The following is a 16617-nucleotide window of genomic DNA, read 5'->3' as shown; positions in this document are numbered from 1 at the left end:
AGCGCAGGCGCAGTCACTGCTCGCCCCGGCCTTTTGAAAAGGAGGGGCTCGTTCTGCGTGACCCGGTAGTGCTTCTCCAGTCTGTGGCGAAGAAAGGGGACCAGGGAGTGCAGGAGTGTGGAGGTGGCAGTTGTGCACTGTTCATAGTATGCAGCGATTACTCTTTCCGCCCTTGAAGGCAGTGATGGGGAGCCCGTGTCTCCGGCTCTTGATTCCTGGGGCGGCGCCTAGAACACAGGTACCGCACAGCAGCGGACTGAGTCGCGGAAGCTGGCATGGGGTGAAAGGGCCAGGACAGAGATAATAGATTCTCACACGTCACGTTTCCGTAGCTCCGTGGAGTTCACGACGCATTTACTTATGTCTAGGGCCCCTGAGTTCGGATCCGGACTTACCACTTAGTAGCTGTGGGCTATTAGCCAAGTTGGGTAACCTTTCTGTGCCTCAATTTATTCATCTGCAAAATGGGGATAATAGCACCTACTTCATAAGGGTTGTTGTATTAAATAATTTAATATACATAGAGGCTTAGCACATAGTAAAAGCTCAGTGATTTTTACCCATATATTTGATTTTTGCTCAAAGCTCCCGGGTAGTCAGGTTAGGGACTATAACCCCATTCTACAGAGAAAAGTAAATTGAGGGTTAACTTGTCTAAAGTTACTTAGTTAATTAGAAGCAGGATAGGGAAAATATGGGTGTTTGGACTCTTAGGGATGGAGTCAGGAGAGGGCGTCTATTCGCTGAACTAATAATTATTGCGTGATTAATATGTGTTAGGAACTGGGAAGCAAAAGATAAAATACCAAAAGTTTCCTGCCTTAGAGGAAGTCACAGTTCATTCATTTGTAACTGATTTGTCAAATCTTCATTAAGGTCTTGTTATGTAAGGGAACTGTGTTTGAAACGAAGTTTGCAAGAGGGAAAGAGCCAGACTGACTAGACATTGCTGTCCCACAGCTCATAGCTTAGTGGGAGATGGAGACAAACCTCTGTGTACTGAATGGTACATTACAGTGTGTGATGGAGAGGTATAGTGTGCTGGGAGAGTGACCTGTTGCAGATGTGGGGGACTTTGGGAATACTTCCTAGAGGAGGTGACATCTAAGCTGAGATCTGCAGTAGATATTATCAGTCAGGGGACCAGTAGTACCCCGGTCAGAGAAAAATCATATTTAAAGACCCATAGGAGAAAGAAAATAATCTATATTTAGGTGAAGAGTTAAGTCTGGGGGAAATATGCAGAGACCAGAAGGTTCAGGTGGTGTGGGGATGGATTGGAGGCAGTTGGGGGTGGATGTAGTCCAGATAAGAGATGATGATTTACCAGGGCAGTGGCAGTGGAAGTGGGGCCAGTCAGGGTACTCCACACCAGACAGAGATTGAGTGTGAGTAGCAGTGGAGTGAAGCCTTTCCCTCTTTCTCCTGTTGTAATTTGTCTGTCTTGATCCTTAGTGTGGTTGCAGCTGTGGGATCAGGCGCCCCTTGAGGCCAGGGCAATACAGCACCATCTCTGAAGTAGCTTTGCAACCTGGAAGGGGTACAGTGTCCCATCCTTCAAAGGCTGCTGAGCGGGTGGTGGGCCGATGGCTCCTGGTCTGCAGCGGAACAGTGGCTGGAGCAGTTATTCTTGGTGGAGTAACTAGGTGAGTAGCTTGTTCATAGTGAGTCAGCTATTTGAGTCATCATTAAAGTGCAGGATGACGGAGGGGGAAGGGACCTTAGAAATCATTTAATCTAGCTCCCTCATTTTACGTATGCAGAAACTGAGGCCTACAGAGGGAACAGGTCTGATGGCTTGCCCAGCCCTAGAACAGTTTAGGGTTTTACTAGTAGAAGCCCTTCATAAAGACTGGTTCACGTCTTACCTGTTAGCTGTGCATTGTTTGTGTATATTTCCCCCTACAATCAGAGTTCAAATTTGTCACAAAAATTTTCGTACAGTTTGTTTGAATTAAGTGCAGATAAGTTCCATACCTCTCAGCTGGTTCCTATGCATGCCTCTTAGGTCTCTTTAAATCTATAAAGAGATTTTATAGATTTGGATTCTACTCCCTCCACCTCTCCCACCCCCTTTGCAGTTTTTTTGTTGTTGAAGAAACCCAAGTCGTTCGTCCTTTTGGAGTTTCTCACAGTCTAGATTTTGCTGATTGCATACTTACATTGTTTAACATGTTCCATTGTCTCATGTATTTCCTGTAAACCACTTGTTGCTTGATCAGATTCAGGTTGGGGGGCAGGGGGCAAAATACTTCGTAGGTGATTAGAACATTCATAAATATCTGGTGTCTATTAGCGATGTCAACAGCCATTGATGATCATTGCCTAAATCCATTATTTCACTAGAGATGCAAAATTGTAATAGGTATTTTATTAGCTCAACTATAAAGAGAAACTTTCTCTCATCAGCAATTCGGTTATCCTAAGGTACAATGTGTTAGGAAAGGCAAGATAAACACTTGATTCCTTTCCTTTTATTTACCAATTTTCAAAATAAGAAATTGGTTCCCAAGCACTCTCCAAAGGTGACCAATAAAGTGAGTTTTTAAGTATTAGGAGCTCCTAGTTTTAAATATATTTGATATGTTTCAATCCATTGTACTGAGATTTGCCCAAATTGTCCCATCTTTAGTCAGTTGGAACCTCTTCAGACTGGCTCCAGAGTCTTTTTGACAGGACCCTAGTAACCTTTGATTCCTTGCTTTCTGGATAAGATGTTCCAGGCTTGTCTTGTACATTTCCTGCCTCAGACCAGAAATCAGCTTTTTTACTTTTGGAGCCCTGACCCCTTTTGGTGAAAATACTTTATAGTGTTAATAAAGTATGTGCTCCTCAAATTCTCTCTACATTCCCTGTGCCCTTATTTCAAAATACCTATGTGTTATATAGGCTGTTATGGGAAACTGCAACAAATTTGAGTTGTATTGTCTTTAAATTCACTCAATAACCTAAACCGATTTATATCTGTAGCAGTCTCTTCTCCCTGTGTAAATGATATTGGTTGGGGCTTCCCTGGTGGTGCAGTGATTAAGAATCTGCCTGCCAATGCAGGGGGCACGGGTTTGAGCCCTGGTCCGGGAAGATCTCACATGCCGCGGAGCAGCTAAGCCCGTGCGCCACAACTACTGAGCCTGCACTCTAGAGCCCACAAGCCACGACTACTGAGCCCGCATGCCACAACTACTAAGCTCGCGCGCCTAGAGCCCGTGCTCCGCAACGAGAAGCCACCGCAATGAGAAGCCCGTGCACCGCAACGAAGAGTAGCCCCCGCTCGCTGCAACTAGAGGAAGTCCATGTGCAGCAACGAAGACCCAACGCAGCCAAAAAATTAATTAATTAATTAATTTAAAAAATAATATTGGTTTTGCATTTAGGACACATTTCTTTTGTCTAAGGGTTGGTTTTATCTGTCAATGAATGCTAGTGAAAGAAGTAAGGAGAGTTTAATGAAATAGAACAAGGAGTAAAGAAATTTGTACCTGATAGCAGCTGCTTCTGACAAAATTCTAAGCAGTAAGAAGAGAGCAAGTTGTCAAAAGAGGAAACGATGAAACGATGTATTTACCTTTATAGGGGTCAAGTTCAGATCCACTTGCTGCTGTAAACCGTTTATGAATAATCCAGTGTGGTGCACACACGTATACACACTCAAATTTAATACACTCAAATTTCTTTCCTATCTTAAGGTTGACAGAGTCTGGCCTCTCAATGGTAGATTGGCATTTAATAAAGGGGATGAAGCCACCTACAAGCCAAGAAGAATGGGAAGCAGAATTCCAAAAATATCAGCAGTTTCCAGAATTTAAAATGTAAGTATTATAGAAAATCGGGTAAACTTCCCAGTAGGCCCACGCAATCTTTTGCTTATTTAAACATTTCAGAGTGTTTAGGTTCCATTATTTTTCGATATTTGGTTCAGTTATGTTTAGCGAGCTCCCAACTCTAAACCTCCAATTCCAAAGTGATTCTGAGGTGGCCGATGAGGAAGAGGGCAGACCAGTCAAGCTTTAAAACCGAGAATGTTCCTGCATTCTATCAGGAAATAAAAATTAGATGAACTTTTTTCTCTTTCTTACTTTTGATGTCCCTTTTCACCCAGCTTGAATCATGATATGACGTCGGCAGAATTCAAGTTCATCTGGTACATGGAGTACTCACACCGAATGTGGGGTCGCCTTGTAGGCCTCACATACATCCTGCCTGCTGTCTACTTTTGGAGAAAGGGCTGGCTCACCCATGGCCTGAAAGGACGTGTTCTTGCCCTCTGTGGTTTAGTTTGCTTCCAGGTGAGATTTACTCAAGTTTGGGAAACCAGAGATTTTCTCAGGAGCCTCCAAGTTGGCATTGTCTTTAATGAAGTAATCTTTGAAACAGTGTAGCAAAGTGGGTAAGAGCATGGATTTTAATGTCACAGGCCTGGTTTCAAGGCCCAGCTCTGTCACTTAGTAGGGCATGTTGTCTGACCTCTGTAGGCTGTGCTTTTCTTACCTGTAAATGGGGATAATAATAGAACCTACCGCTTAGGTTCTGTGAATATTCAGTGAGATCATGCATGTAAAGTACTTAGAGTAGTAGCCTGGAATCAGTAAGCACTCAGTAAATATGTTTTTATGTCACAAGAATTAGAGTTTCTTTTCCATCATGGCTCTCTTCCTGGGTTCTTGTATCCTCCCTTTTTCTAACTTGCCTGCTCTATGGGGAAGTGGGATCCCTATGCTAGAATGGCTATAGAAGCAAATAGGGAAATTCCAGAAGAGAGAAACATTCTGTGGGATGAAGAATCTTAGAATACAGATGTAGCTGAGAGCTGAAAGTATAAATGGTGATTAAAATTATATAAGTTGAACTTCTCTCTTTTCTTAAGGAAAAGAGCTTTGAATGACTCCCACAGTTAAGGGGTTAGGGAAGCCTGAGAGCCAAGGAAAGGAGTGTTAGAGAAGACACATGTGAGTATTTGGGTCAAGGTATACAGGCCCTAAGGGAGAGTCTCAGAGCATCAAAGAAATACCAAAATTTGATCAGGAGGAAGCTAATTGGTTGATTTAACTCAAAGTGGTAAGAATACGAGCCAATGAAAAGGAATTAAGGAGGGAGATGGAAGAGACAAAATAGAGGTGATAGAAAAAGATAATAAGGAGTTAGACATTAATAAAAATCTAATAGAAACAAGGGAGGATTGGTGAAACAAAGTGAAAGTTTGTTTCAGAATTAAAAAGAAAAATAAAACCCACTTAAGATAGACTTACAGGGAGGCAAAAATTTGAAGATGGCAAGATAGGCTTATGGGAGGAGGAAAGTGAGGGCTGGCAAATCACACTGTATACTCTCTCATCTTCCAGTGTCCTGTGCAGATGAAATCACGATAATTAGAACATCTAGGGTAGTCGTGAAGGGGGAAAGAAATACCCAAAAAGACTTCCTGAGGAGTATATATTTAGAAAAGGTGGGATTCTCCCACCTCTTTAACATGATTCTATTGGCTGGGGAGGGTCGGAGTGAAAGGGTACCTTATCTGATATGACTAGAACTGACAGTTGTTTGGTTACTTGAAAAAATCAGTTAAAACAGGGAATCATAGAATAATAATACATACCTTAAACTTTTCAACTTAAACATGTACTTTCATTACCATTTTTTTAAAAGAGGGGTAGAAATTTAGACACTTGCAAACCAATTTGCCTGAAAAACCTTATAGATTTTTTTAAAAAATAAATTTATTTATTTATTTATGGCTGTGTTGGGTCTTCGTTTCTGTGCGAGGGCTTTCTCCAGTTGCGGCAAGCGGGGGCCACTCTTCATCGCGGTGCGCGGGCCTCTCACTGTCGCGGCCTCTCTCGTTGTGGAGCACAGGCTCCAGATGCGCAGGCTCAGTAGTTGTGGCTCACGGGCCCAGTTGCTCCGCAGCATGTGGGATCTTCCCAGACCAGGGCTCGAACCCATGTCCCCTGCATTGGCAGGCGGATTCTCAACCGCTGCGCCACCAGGGAAGCCCAGCCTTATAGATTTTTATGACTTCCCCCCAAACCTTTATAATTGTCTTTTTCCACCTAACATGACAGTAATTGTTTTTAAGCAGTTATCTTTGTGAGGTTTCTCCAAAGCATCTAGTTTTTGTAAAATCAGCTGTCTTTTTACTTTCATATTTCACTGGTTTACATAATGTTAAATTATGCCAAGTATTTGTAAGCTTTTGCCCAAATACACTTTTGTGTACTTCTCTATATTTGGCTTCTACTTCAATAAAATGTTATTCTAAACAGTGGTGAAGTATTTTTGGTGCTGTATGTGGAAATTGGGTAGGTCTCGATTCCTGGGATACTGGGGATATGGGAGGGTATAGAAAGGAGGAGTTAGGTAGGAGTACTCACTTTCTCAAAGAGTAAAGTTGAATAAACAGCTTCAACCTTGTTTTGTTTGCCTCTTCTCTTTTTGGTTGCAGGGCCTGTTGGGATGGTATATGGTGAAAAGTGGCTTAGAAGAGAAACCAGATTCCCATGACATCCCTCGGGTCAGTCAGTACCGCCTCGCCGCCCACCTGGGATCGGCCCTTGTGCTTTATTGTGCCAGCTTGTGGACCTCGCTCTCACTGCTGCTACCTCAGCACAAGGTGAAGTCAGTCTGTATTGTTTACCACATCTGTACAGATGCTGACAGGGTCAGAGAAATGGAAATTCTGGTACTAATGGGAAGTTATTTGTCAAAATATGCATGCATTCCCTTAGTAACACCTATCAGTTTTACCAGAAGCTAGATATAACCAAAGTTTAGAGAAACATTGAACTTCGGGACTCTGGATAGCTTTGGGACGGCAAAGTAAAAACTGCAATTATTCTTTTGGGCTGGAGCAGCTTATTCAAAGGAGAATTAGTATAGGTGCCAAATATTTTGTCACCATTGCCTATTAAGAAAGATGAAAAGATGAATTTTAGAAAAAGAAGGAAAGAGTACCAACAACAAGAGATACCCCAACCACTTTACTTCTGACTCCCAGAGGGATGATGGATGGAGAGGTGAGGAAGACCAGAACGAGAGCTATTTGTGGACCTTTAGTAGTGTACAAGAGCGACGTTGAGTTGTTTGTTCTTTATGCGGGGACCCTACCATTCAGCAAATCTAACAAAATAGTAAACTGTAGTGATCTTGCTTAAAAGTATTTTCTCTGTATGCTGATTAAAGGAAAACACTAGGTATTTTTTAAATGAGTATTATTTTAGGTATTAAAGTCATGGTTGGCCTGGATAACCTGTTCATGGAGTGAAGTTTAGGATGATAGTAGGACTTTTAAATAGAATCATCCAGTAGGTACTTGGAGCCAGTGGTCTGGATCCTAATAAGGACGGGAGATGTTGACTTGGCAGTCATCCCACAGGGAAGCCAGGTGGGGCTGAAACATTGGTATAGTAGATAATCCACACCTGAGTAGTTCCTAAAATGAATTGACTACATCTGTAGCTGTACATCCTGACAACCCATTCTTGTTTTCCAATTCTTGTCATCTGGCTTCCCCACCCACCCCTATATATACCCAGCCACACATTCACCTCCACACTTATACACATGCCCACACTCTCCTAAATACTCTCTACCGAATAGTACTCTTAAAGGTTACCAATGACTTTTTAATTATTAATTGTTTTTCTCTTTTTGTTTATTTATATTCTGCACTAATTACAGAAAGGATTTGAGATGCTAGTCAACCACATAGAACTGTGCTGTCCAGCACAGTAGCTACTAGCCACATGTGGCTATTTAAATTCTAATTAAAATTAAATAAAATTAACTTTATATAAACCAACTTGTTATCGACTTAAACTTTAAATAAAATTAACTTTTTAAAAAATTTTCAGTTGCTCTAGCCTCATTTTAGATCCTCATTAGCCACATATTGGACAGCACAGATAATAGAACATTTCCATTATCACAGAAAATTCCAATGGACAGTGCTGATATACTGTCCTACAAAATCTTAGTAATGATGCCTAACTCTTCACGTACTAGATTGTAAATCATTTGAGGGCAGCACTCTGACTTTCCTTTGTATCTTTATGGTTATCTGTGTATAAAGTTCCTACTAAATATTTGTTGATTCACTGATTATTATCACAAGTCGGCTACAGTAAAAATAAAAACAAATTTTGGCTTTACCCAAAACACTAAATGCAAGAATCTCTACTCTAGGCATTTTATGCAGTTTTGATTCTGATTATATTTGCTAAACATGAATTATTACACACAGTATGAAAATCCAGTTCTGTACCTTAAGTCACATCACTTTAACCATGGTGAAGTATTTTCCCGTGAACAATGCAAATCATTCAGTTACTGAACAGATATATATTGAATACCTATATGCCAACTACTGGGCTAGGATTACTATAATAAGCAAGTCAGATGGCAGTTCCTGCCTTCACAAAACTTATAAGATAGCAGGGAAGACAAATAGTAAATGTATAAATTTAATAAAGTTTAGATAGAATAAAATAGAATATCTGCTGGGAGTACTTAACCTAGTGTAGGGGTCAGAGAAGATCTGACCTCAGATTATCTCTGGGGTTTGGCCTTGGAGATCTTTACTGCCTTTCATAGTTCCTGCAGTCAGTTTATCTGTGCAATTTTCTTTTCTTATTTAGTTGCCTGAAACGCGTCAACTCCTGAGGTTGAGACGATTTGCTCATGGAACTGCAGGCCTGGTGTTCCTTACGGCTCTCTCAGGTAGGACTCCTTATCAAAGATGGCCTAGCTTCATTCCACATTCAGGTGGGATTTCTTGCCTAATGCTTTCCTCCTGTATCTTTATATTTCCTTTTCATACCTGCCTCTGTCATATACCACCATCTTCATCCTCTTTTTTTTTATTCCTTTCTCCCTTCCCCAAATCCTGCTTTCCAGTTAGTTGAACAAAAATATTGAGTATCTACCTGGATCCAGACTGTCTAGGTTCAAATCCTGGCTTTACCACTTGTGAACTACATGACCTTGGACAAGCTATGTAACCTCTCTGGGCCTCATGACCTCATCTATAAAATGGGGAAGATGATAATAGTTTGAGTAATATATGTGAAGTGCTTAGCACCTCACATGTAGCAAAGGCTATGTAAGTGTTAGCTGTTGTTATTATATAAACATTATTGTTATTATTATTATTATTTTTGGCTGCGTTGGATCTCTGTTGCTGTGGGTGGGCTTTCTCTAGTTGCGGCGAGCAAGGGCTACTCTTCGTTGCGATGCGCGGGCTTCTTATTGCAGTGGCTTCTCTTGTTGCAGAGTATAGGCTCTAGGTATGCGGGCTTCAGTAGTTGCAGCACGTGGGCCCTAGAGCACACGGGCTTCAGTAGTTGCGGTGCGCAGGCTGTTAGGGCGCGTGGGCTTCAGTAGTTGTGGCTCATGGGCTTAGTTGCTCAGCAGCATGTGGGATCTTCCTGGAGCAGGGATCGAACCCATGTCCCCTGCATTGGCAGGCGGATTCTTAACCACTGCGCCACCAGGGAAATCCCGACATTATTGTTATTATTACACTACACCAAGATGGGTCAGACAAAAGCCTGTCCTCAAAGATGGGCTTAGGTGGGGAGTTTACTGGGGCAAAGAGACTAACACAGATCTTTATCATTCTTTAAATCACACCTCTACCTCTCTTACTCTGGAACTGCCCTATACAATTATCAGTAGCCTCATGTGACTATTTAAACTTAAGTTACTTAAAAGTAAATAAAATTTAAAGTTTAGTTTCTCATTCACATTAGCCACATTTCAAGTGCTCAGTAGCCACATGTGGGTGGCTAGCAGCCATGGTATTGGATGGATGACAGATATAGAACATTTCCATCATCTTAGAAAGTTTGATTGGACAGCACAGCTCTAAATAAAACCATCAAACCAGTGATCCACCCAAACCTCCTCCCCTTTGTTTGGTGGAAGAACATGAATTTTGACTTTATAAATGCCATTTATAAAAATAAGGAATGTGATTTAACATACCTGAATCTTTGATCATAAATAATGGATCAGTCATCCATTAAATTCATGGATACCTTCTTTGTGTGTTTACCCAGGATTTAGTTTATAAGATTTTTTTGAGCACTTGAGGAAGACAGATAATAAACAACAAAACATAACATGTCAGATAATGTTTGGTGCTTCGAAGAAAAATAAAGCAAGATAAGGGGATAGAGGTGGGGTGGGGGAGTGCTATCTTATGCAGTATAGGATAACTGGGGAGATCTCTTTGATAAGGTGACATTTGATTGGAGACTTGAGGAAGTGAAGAGTAAATTAACTAGTTCCAGAATAGATGAGTAGTTCTCAGTTGGGTAGGTAAGCAGGACATCACAATCACTAAGGGAACTTTTCTAAACTAATATGCCTCCTCTAGAGCTTCTAGGCCACCCCTCGAGGGGAGGCATGCCAGAATCTTGCGGTGGGAATAGGTAAGGATGCTGGGTTTTTTTGTTTTTTTTTAAAGTTTCCATGGTGATTGTGATATATATTCCCTGTTTGAGAACCTGTGCTATTGATCTTTCTATTCTCTGACTATTCCTTTTGTCTAACCCTAGGATAATAAACCTATTCTATGTCAGAGCTAGTATTTGATCTCTTCTTTCTTTCATTTTAATAAATACTTTTTACCTTGGAATACAGGGGCTTTTGTGGCAGGGCTGGATGCTGGGCTTGTTTACAACTCCTTCCCCAAGATGGGAGAATCTTGGATACCAGAGGATCTCTTTACCTTCTCCCCTCTCCTGAGGAATGTTTTCGAGAATCCCACCACGGTGCAGTTTGATCACCGGATTCTGGTAAGTCTGGCTGGTGGTTACTGGCTACTAAGCACAGGGAGCCTCTTACGGGCTCTGCGGTGTCTGAAGCACTGATGGCAACACTGAGATGGTAGAGTGGGAATTAGATTTCCTTTTCTTTTTAGAAGAAATTTAGTACCAGTTTTCTGATGTGACGTTTTTGTCTTAATTACCCGCACCCCTCTAGCCAAATTCTGACTTTCAGGATACTGCCACCTTCTAAAAGTTCAAATATGCCTTTTATCATCTGGCAAATGATAACTCCCCTCAATCCTGCACATGCATAGGAGAGTCATTTTAGCAAAAATGAGGCTGAGTAGAGAAGAGTACAAAGACAGTGGTTGCTGAACACACAGCTGTCAGGGCTGAACCAAGACCCCAAGGAGCTAAGAGCATCATAAATACTCATTTTATTTAAGCTAATATTTATTAAGGGCCTGCTATAAGATCAGCTTGGTGGCCTGGGCAAGATAAATTGGAGCAGGGAAAGATCAGCAGCAAGGAGACCCGGGAGAAGCAGTAGTGCTATTGTAGTAATGCCGTGAGAGTGATGGGGTTCAGGGCTTAATGGTGGGACTGGGACTTGAGAAGAATGGTGAATCTGAGAGAGGTTGTAGGGAATAGAAGACTGGCTGCAGGAATAAAGGTAAAGAAGGATCAAAGGAGATCCCAGAGTTTCTTCTGTGGCATGTTTAAAACACACCAGCAGAAATGGGACTATTGGAATGAGTGTTGAGCTGGAGACAGAGGATGTCATCAGACTGAGGTACGTTGAGTGTAAGATGGTAGTAGTGCACCCAGAGAGAGGCCCAGGGGCCTCATATCCAGATGGAATGCTGGGGCTTGGGCAAGTTACCTTGTGTGGGCTCAGTCCCCACTGCCACACAGCATTTTGGAATAAGTCAAGTCTGGTTGAAATTGTCATCGTGGACAGCTCTGAAAAGGAAAAGAAATGAAATTGGTATAGAAAATGATAGAAAAACATTCTGCTTGACATCATGGAGGGGGGATGGAAACCCTCTTGCCAGCTGCAGACTCTCTTTCTGAAGAGGTGGAAATGAAAAGGAGACTTCAGATCATTTTCAGCCCTAGCTGGCAGCACCACCACCTCCTCTAGTCACAGCCCAGGGAAACAATAACCCTCATGTGCTGGTGTTAGCCCTGTTTTAAAAATACAGGATTGGAGTAGAGATAAAATTAGGGATAAGGATGAAAAGAATAATTTAAAAACTGAGGGCCACACCTGGGGGACACCCACATTGGAAGGTGGATAAGACTGCTGAGAGTAAGTGTGTATAAAGTGGTACGTGCAGAAACTTTAGGTGGAGCCATGCCTGGTTGGCATTGAAGTGGCAAACAGAAGAGGAGCATGGAAGAAGCTGAGGAGGAGTAATCAGGTGGTTCTCTGCCTGGGAGGGGAAAGTGCTTAGTGGTTATTCAGTGGATCTGGAGGAGTTACCTCTAAGGTGAGCAGAAACCAGGAGGGTGGGACATTTCTTCCTGGCACTCGATGAGACTCTTTCCTCCCTGCAGGGAATCACTTCAGTTGCTGCCATTACAGCACTCTACTTCCTCTCCCGGAGAATTCCCCTTCCTCGAAGGACCAAGATAGCAGCAGTGACTCTGCTAGCTTTGGCATACACACAGGTATAAACCATTTCTTTTTGTTCTGAAGGTGTCCCCAAAACAAAATTTAAAAAGAAAGGTGACAGGCTAGGAGAAAATATTTTCAATATTTATAGTAGACTAAAAGGTTAACAACCAGAAAATAAAATAAGTAAAGGATATTAATACACAATTCTCACAAGAGGAATGATGAATGGCCAATAAATATGAAAAGCTGTTTAGCCTCACCTATGATCAGAGAGGAACAAATTAAAGCAATGTTGCCATTTTGTACCTGTCAGATTGGAAAAAAATGAAAAAAAAAAGGTAAGCAGATATTGGCATGGGTATAGGAAAATGGATACCTTTGTATATTCTTAGCGAGAGCATGAGTTGGTACAGCTCTTTTTAGTGGGCGTTTGGCAATATCTTTTGAAGTATTAAATGTTTAATCCTTTCATCAAGCATATTAACTTATTAATGCCTGCCCTGTCCAAGGAAATTCATTGTGGAATTACTATGATAGTGAAAAATTGGAAACAGCCTAAATAAACATCTATGGTATATCCATACTGTGGAATACTGTACTGTAGTTTAAAATAATATCTCAAGACATACATTAAGTGAAAAAAAGCAAGTGACAGAACAATATATTTTTTTAAAAGCACCAAGCTGTTTTTCTATAAACATGTATACAATAGTATAGGTGTGTAGAAACTGGTAACAGTGGCTACCTTTGGGGAGGAGAACTGGGCTAGATGAAGGATAATTAAAGGGAAGTTTAGGTTTATCTAATTTGTTTGAATTTCCTTTGTTGTAAGTCTACTCGTGAAATTTAACAATATATTTTTTAATGTTCTGATGGGAGAATGTGGAGGATTTGTGTATCTGGTTATCCATGCCAGTCATTTCAGCTCTGAATATGTGGTTCCTGCTTGGCTTACTGCTTTCTTTCCTTTGTAACAGGTGGGCTTGGGCATTAGCACTCTGCTGATGTACGTCCCAACTCCTTTGGCTGCCACTCACCAGTCGGGCTCTCTGGCTGTGCTCAGCGTTGCCCTTTGGCTCATGAATGAACTCCGAAGAGTCCCAAAATAATTCTCAAGGATCAGCTTCCTAGGACTGAAACTGTGCTTTTGAGAGATTATCAGAGAACACAAGAACTTGAGCTTTTCTGAGAGGATTACCTTGGCATACCAAGTGGTTTCCAAATTGGTCAAGTTATATAAATTGTTTGCCTGTTTTGGGGATGGTCACTGAATCAAGAAAGTCATTAAGTATGGTTATGCTAAAGGTTCCTTTTTAAGTCCATTACTTTTTGTGTTGAAAATCGGATTTAATGTAGAGAAAGAATTGTCTGTCATTTGCTTCTTAACAGGCTCTGTCTCAGGTTTCTTAAATGTTGACAAGCTGTTGGTTCTACATGCATAATTTCTGTCTCCTTGACCTCCTGAGTCCTGGATTCTGCCTATGTAGAAATTCTTTATGGTCTCAACTTCACTTCCATCACGTAAAGATTCAAAGGGATAGATTGGCGTACCCTAAAGTAGCCAGATAGCCTTCAGCAAGAAATAGCTGCTGTCTTCTAGTGTTCTGATTTTCAAAACTGGGGAAAGCACTAACCTAGTTCCTCCTGAGATAGGGCTGTTACATTACTAGGTGAGATGAATGGAATACAGTATAAATCAGTTCCTGAAAGGGTTTCTCAACAGCCTCATGGATAAGAAAAATATGGCCTTGATGGTGTAGTACATGGACATCTATTCAGGTATTTAAACATATTGTTGATTAATGAATGTGTGACTTTGGCCTCTATTGATATTTCACAGGGCTCTTATTCAACTTTATTTTTTAAATCAGCAATTTGAATGAAGGCATCAGAAAGATTTGAGAGTGGAGCAACCCAACATTGCTGATGTAATAGAAGACAATTACAACTCAAAACAGTTCCAGAGTGGCGCCATCAAGATGAAATTAAACAGCTCATAAATGTAGCATCTTCATTTAAATTATAAATAGCTTATATAAATTTGGGGTAGAGAAAACTGGCTTAGACTTAGGGGAGGGGCTTCAGGTGGCCACAGGCTCGACATGAACCAGCCATGTGATGACACTGATAAAAATTAGTGGTGTTTCAGATTTTATCAATAGAAGTGTCACAGCCATGGTCAGAAGACCTCAATGCAAATGCTGCATTTCACTCTGGGTACCACATTTTTTAAGGAGGATATACATCCAGACAAAGGGACCAGGATAGTGAGGAGTCCAGAACGTGTTCCACACAGGGAATACTTGAAGGAACTAGGGGTATTCAGCTGGAGGAGAACGTTCAGAGAGAAAACAAGAACCCTGCCCTTGAGAAGTTGAAGCCCCTTCATGCAGAAGAAGGAATGAGCTTCCTTTGTGCTGCAGAGCTGGGAGCAGTGGGTGAAAGTTGCAGAAAGTTAGTTTTTAGTTTTGTAGAAGGCAAGAGTCAGTTGGGCCAAATCAAATGCCCACGAGGGTCAGGCTGGTGCCGACTGGCAAACTGGAGAGCAGGTGCCTGAATAAGGGACTACACTACTGCTGAGTGCTGGCCTCTTGCTGCCCGCAGGTCCAGAGTTGTCAGATCTGATTTTTCGAAGAAACTAAACATCCAGATTTTTATGTGAATGCTCCCAAGTCTTTTAGAACACTATGCAGGCTAAACAGATCTGGGAGCCATAAATGACCTAAGATTTGCCCCTGTACAATTGCTGGACTAATGATCTCAGTTCCCTTTCAACTCCAATATTCTCTGGGTTTCAGTGTGACCAACAACAATGTATCATTCTCAAATGGTTCTTAGCAAAATAGAATTAGTTTGTCTTTGATTCTTAAAAAATCCTGCTCCCTGGAGCTGGTTCCCAACTTCTCTCATGTTAGAATCTTTCAGAATCCTATCCCCAGCCTCAGCCAAGACCAATTAAATCACAATCTCTGAAAGCAGTAATAAGCGAGTTCCCCAGGTGATTCTGATGTGCAAATTTTGTGAGCCACTGCCCAAGCCTTAGTAGCCTAGTTACCTTAGAAAGTTTTGACCAGTTTATTCCCATTCCCTCCAAATTTCCACCCCACCCTATCTCATTTAATCTGCTTTGTTGATCCTGTTAGTGTGCTAATGGGGTATCACCTCTTCTATATAGAATTCTCTAAAGAAGGGGAGCTGCAGTCACGGGGGCACGTTGCCGTACCATCATCTCCTGATCCCCAAATTAAGGTTGTTCTTAGTTAATAACTGAGTCTGCAGAGGGCAGCCTGATCAACTCAAAGAACCACATGCTAATGCTGCTACTGTTCCCTCCAAAAAAGTAGCACTGAATGAATTAAATAAGTTTAAGTTGCAGATGTTTTACTTCATTGTTTCTTTTATTAAAGATGAGTAAGTTTGGAAAAACAGATCTGGTTGCATTGAGTGATATAACTATTATGCCCTTCTATGAGCTCCTGGTGAATGGATATTATCTGAATTATTTTTGTTTGCATTATTCCCAGCACCAGACACATATCAAATATTGCATGAATGAATGGAAAATGGATGATTACAAACTGATGTCCCAGACACTGCTCTCAAAATAAGTCATCATACCTAGAAGATGAAATTAATTTCCCTTAATATTTTCAAAAGTCTCTCTCAACAATTCTGTCAGTTGTTTTTAAAACATCAAAGGAGATTAATACACCTGGCTTTCTTAATTAACCCAGAATATCTTTGTCTTTAACTTAGACTGACAAATGCTGTCCATTTTGGCAGGGGTAATAATTAGCCACTGCCTAAAGTGATGCTGGCTGCAAAGACCAACACTGATGATCATAATAGTAGGATAACCAGTTTATCTTCAGCAATCCTTCCAGTCCTGGCATGAATGGTGGGTTGTCTACTGGCATATATAACATATATACCCATGTCCCTGCATAAGAATGCATCCCCTCTCTAATATGCATTGCACATTTTGTTCAACACTGATTTAACAGTATTTATCAGAATTTCAAGAACTGTTCAGCAAAACTATTATTTAATGTGAATAATAGTTTTTAGAAACAACTACTAGATGTCTAAACTATGTTTTTTTAGAAAAACATACAAGCTTAGCAACCCCCAAAAGTGATGCCATGCAGGCAGCCTTTGGTTTTTTAAAGCAAAAGGAGTTTTTAGTTGTGAACCACAAGATGTCTTTCAACATTGCAGGATCCAATGCTC

The 16617-nt window shown here is 41.2% G+C and overlaps 2 protein-coding genes across 5 annotated transcripts in view; one reads left to right on the top strand and one right to left on the bottom strand.

The window, feature by feature from the left end:
• Positions 1–28: 28 nt before the first annotated feature.
• On the top strand, positions 29–15815 carry COX15 (cytochrome c oxidase assembly homolog COX15). Of its 3 annotated transcripts, XR_014249223.1 has the most exons (10): positions 30–238; positions 1456–1646; positions 3687–3809; positions 4100–4286; positions 6440–6607; positions 8631–8712; positions 10639–10793; positions 12327–12440; positions 13365–14166; positions 14259–15815. XR_014249223.1 is itself a non-coding variant. In XM_082408148.1 (9 exons), the coding sequence occupies exons 1-9, from the start codon at positions 149–151 to the stop codon at positions 14264–14266; spliced, it is 1149 nt and encodes a 382-aa protein (XP_082264274.1). In that variant the 5' UTR covers positions 29–148; the 3' UTR covers positions 14267–15815. The 3 variants fall into 3 exon arrangements, 2 of the variants coding, with proteins under 2 accessions (XP_082264274.1, XP_082264273.1); XM_082408148.1 differs by lacking the exon at positions 13365–14166 and having other exon boundaries at positions 29–238; positions 14228–15815; XM_082408147.1 differs by having other exon boundaries at positions 13365–15815.
• The window catches only part of ENTPD7 (ectonucleoside triphosphate diphosphohydrolase 7), a 90112-nt gene continuing 75161 nt past the window's right edge, over positions 1667–16617 (bottom strand). The window contains exons 15-16 of one of the 2 annotated variants that reach the window (XM_082408102.1): positions 6369–6442; positions 1667–2342 (exon numbers count right to left, since the gene is read on the bottom strand). In XM_082408102.1, coding sequence (XP_082264228.1) covers positions 2273–2342; positions 6369–6442 — 144 coding nt within the window. In that variant the 3' untranslated portion in view covers positions 1667–2272. Of the gene's footprint in view, positions 2343–6368; positions 6443–11649; positions 11730–16617 lie in introns of those variants that run through there. The other variant, XR_014249219.1, reaches the window with a different exon arrangement.

Source organism: Balaenoptera borealis (genome assembly GCF_965194805.1).
Source record: "Balaenoptera borealis genome assembly, chromosome: 10".
Taxonomy (NCBI): domain Eukaryota; kingdom Metazoa; phylum Chordata; class Mammalia; order Artiodactyla; family Balaenopteridae; genus Balaenoptera; species Balaenoptera borealis.
This window is presented reverse-complemented; position numbering and strand designations above follow the sequence as displayed.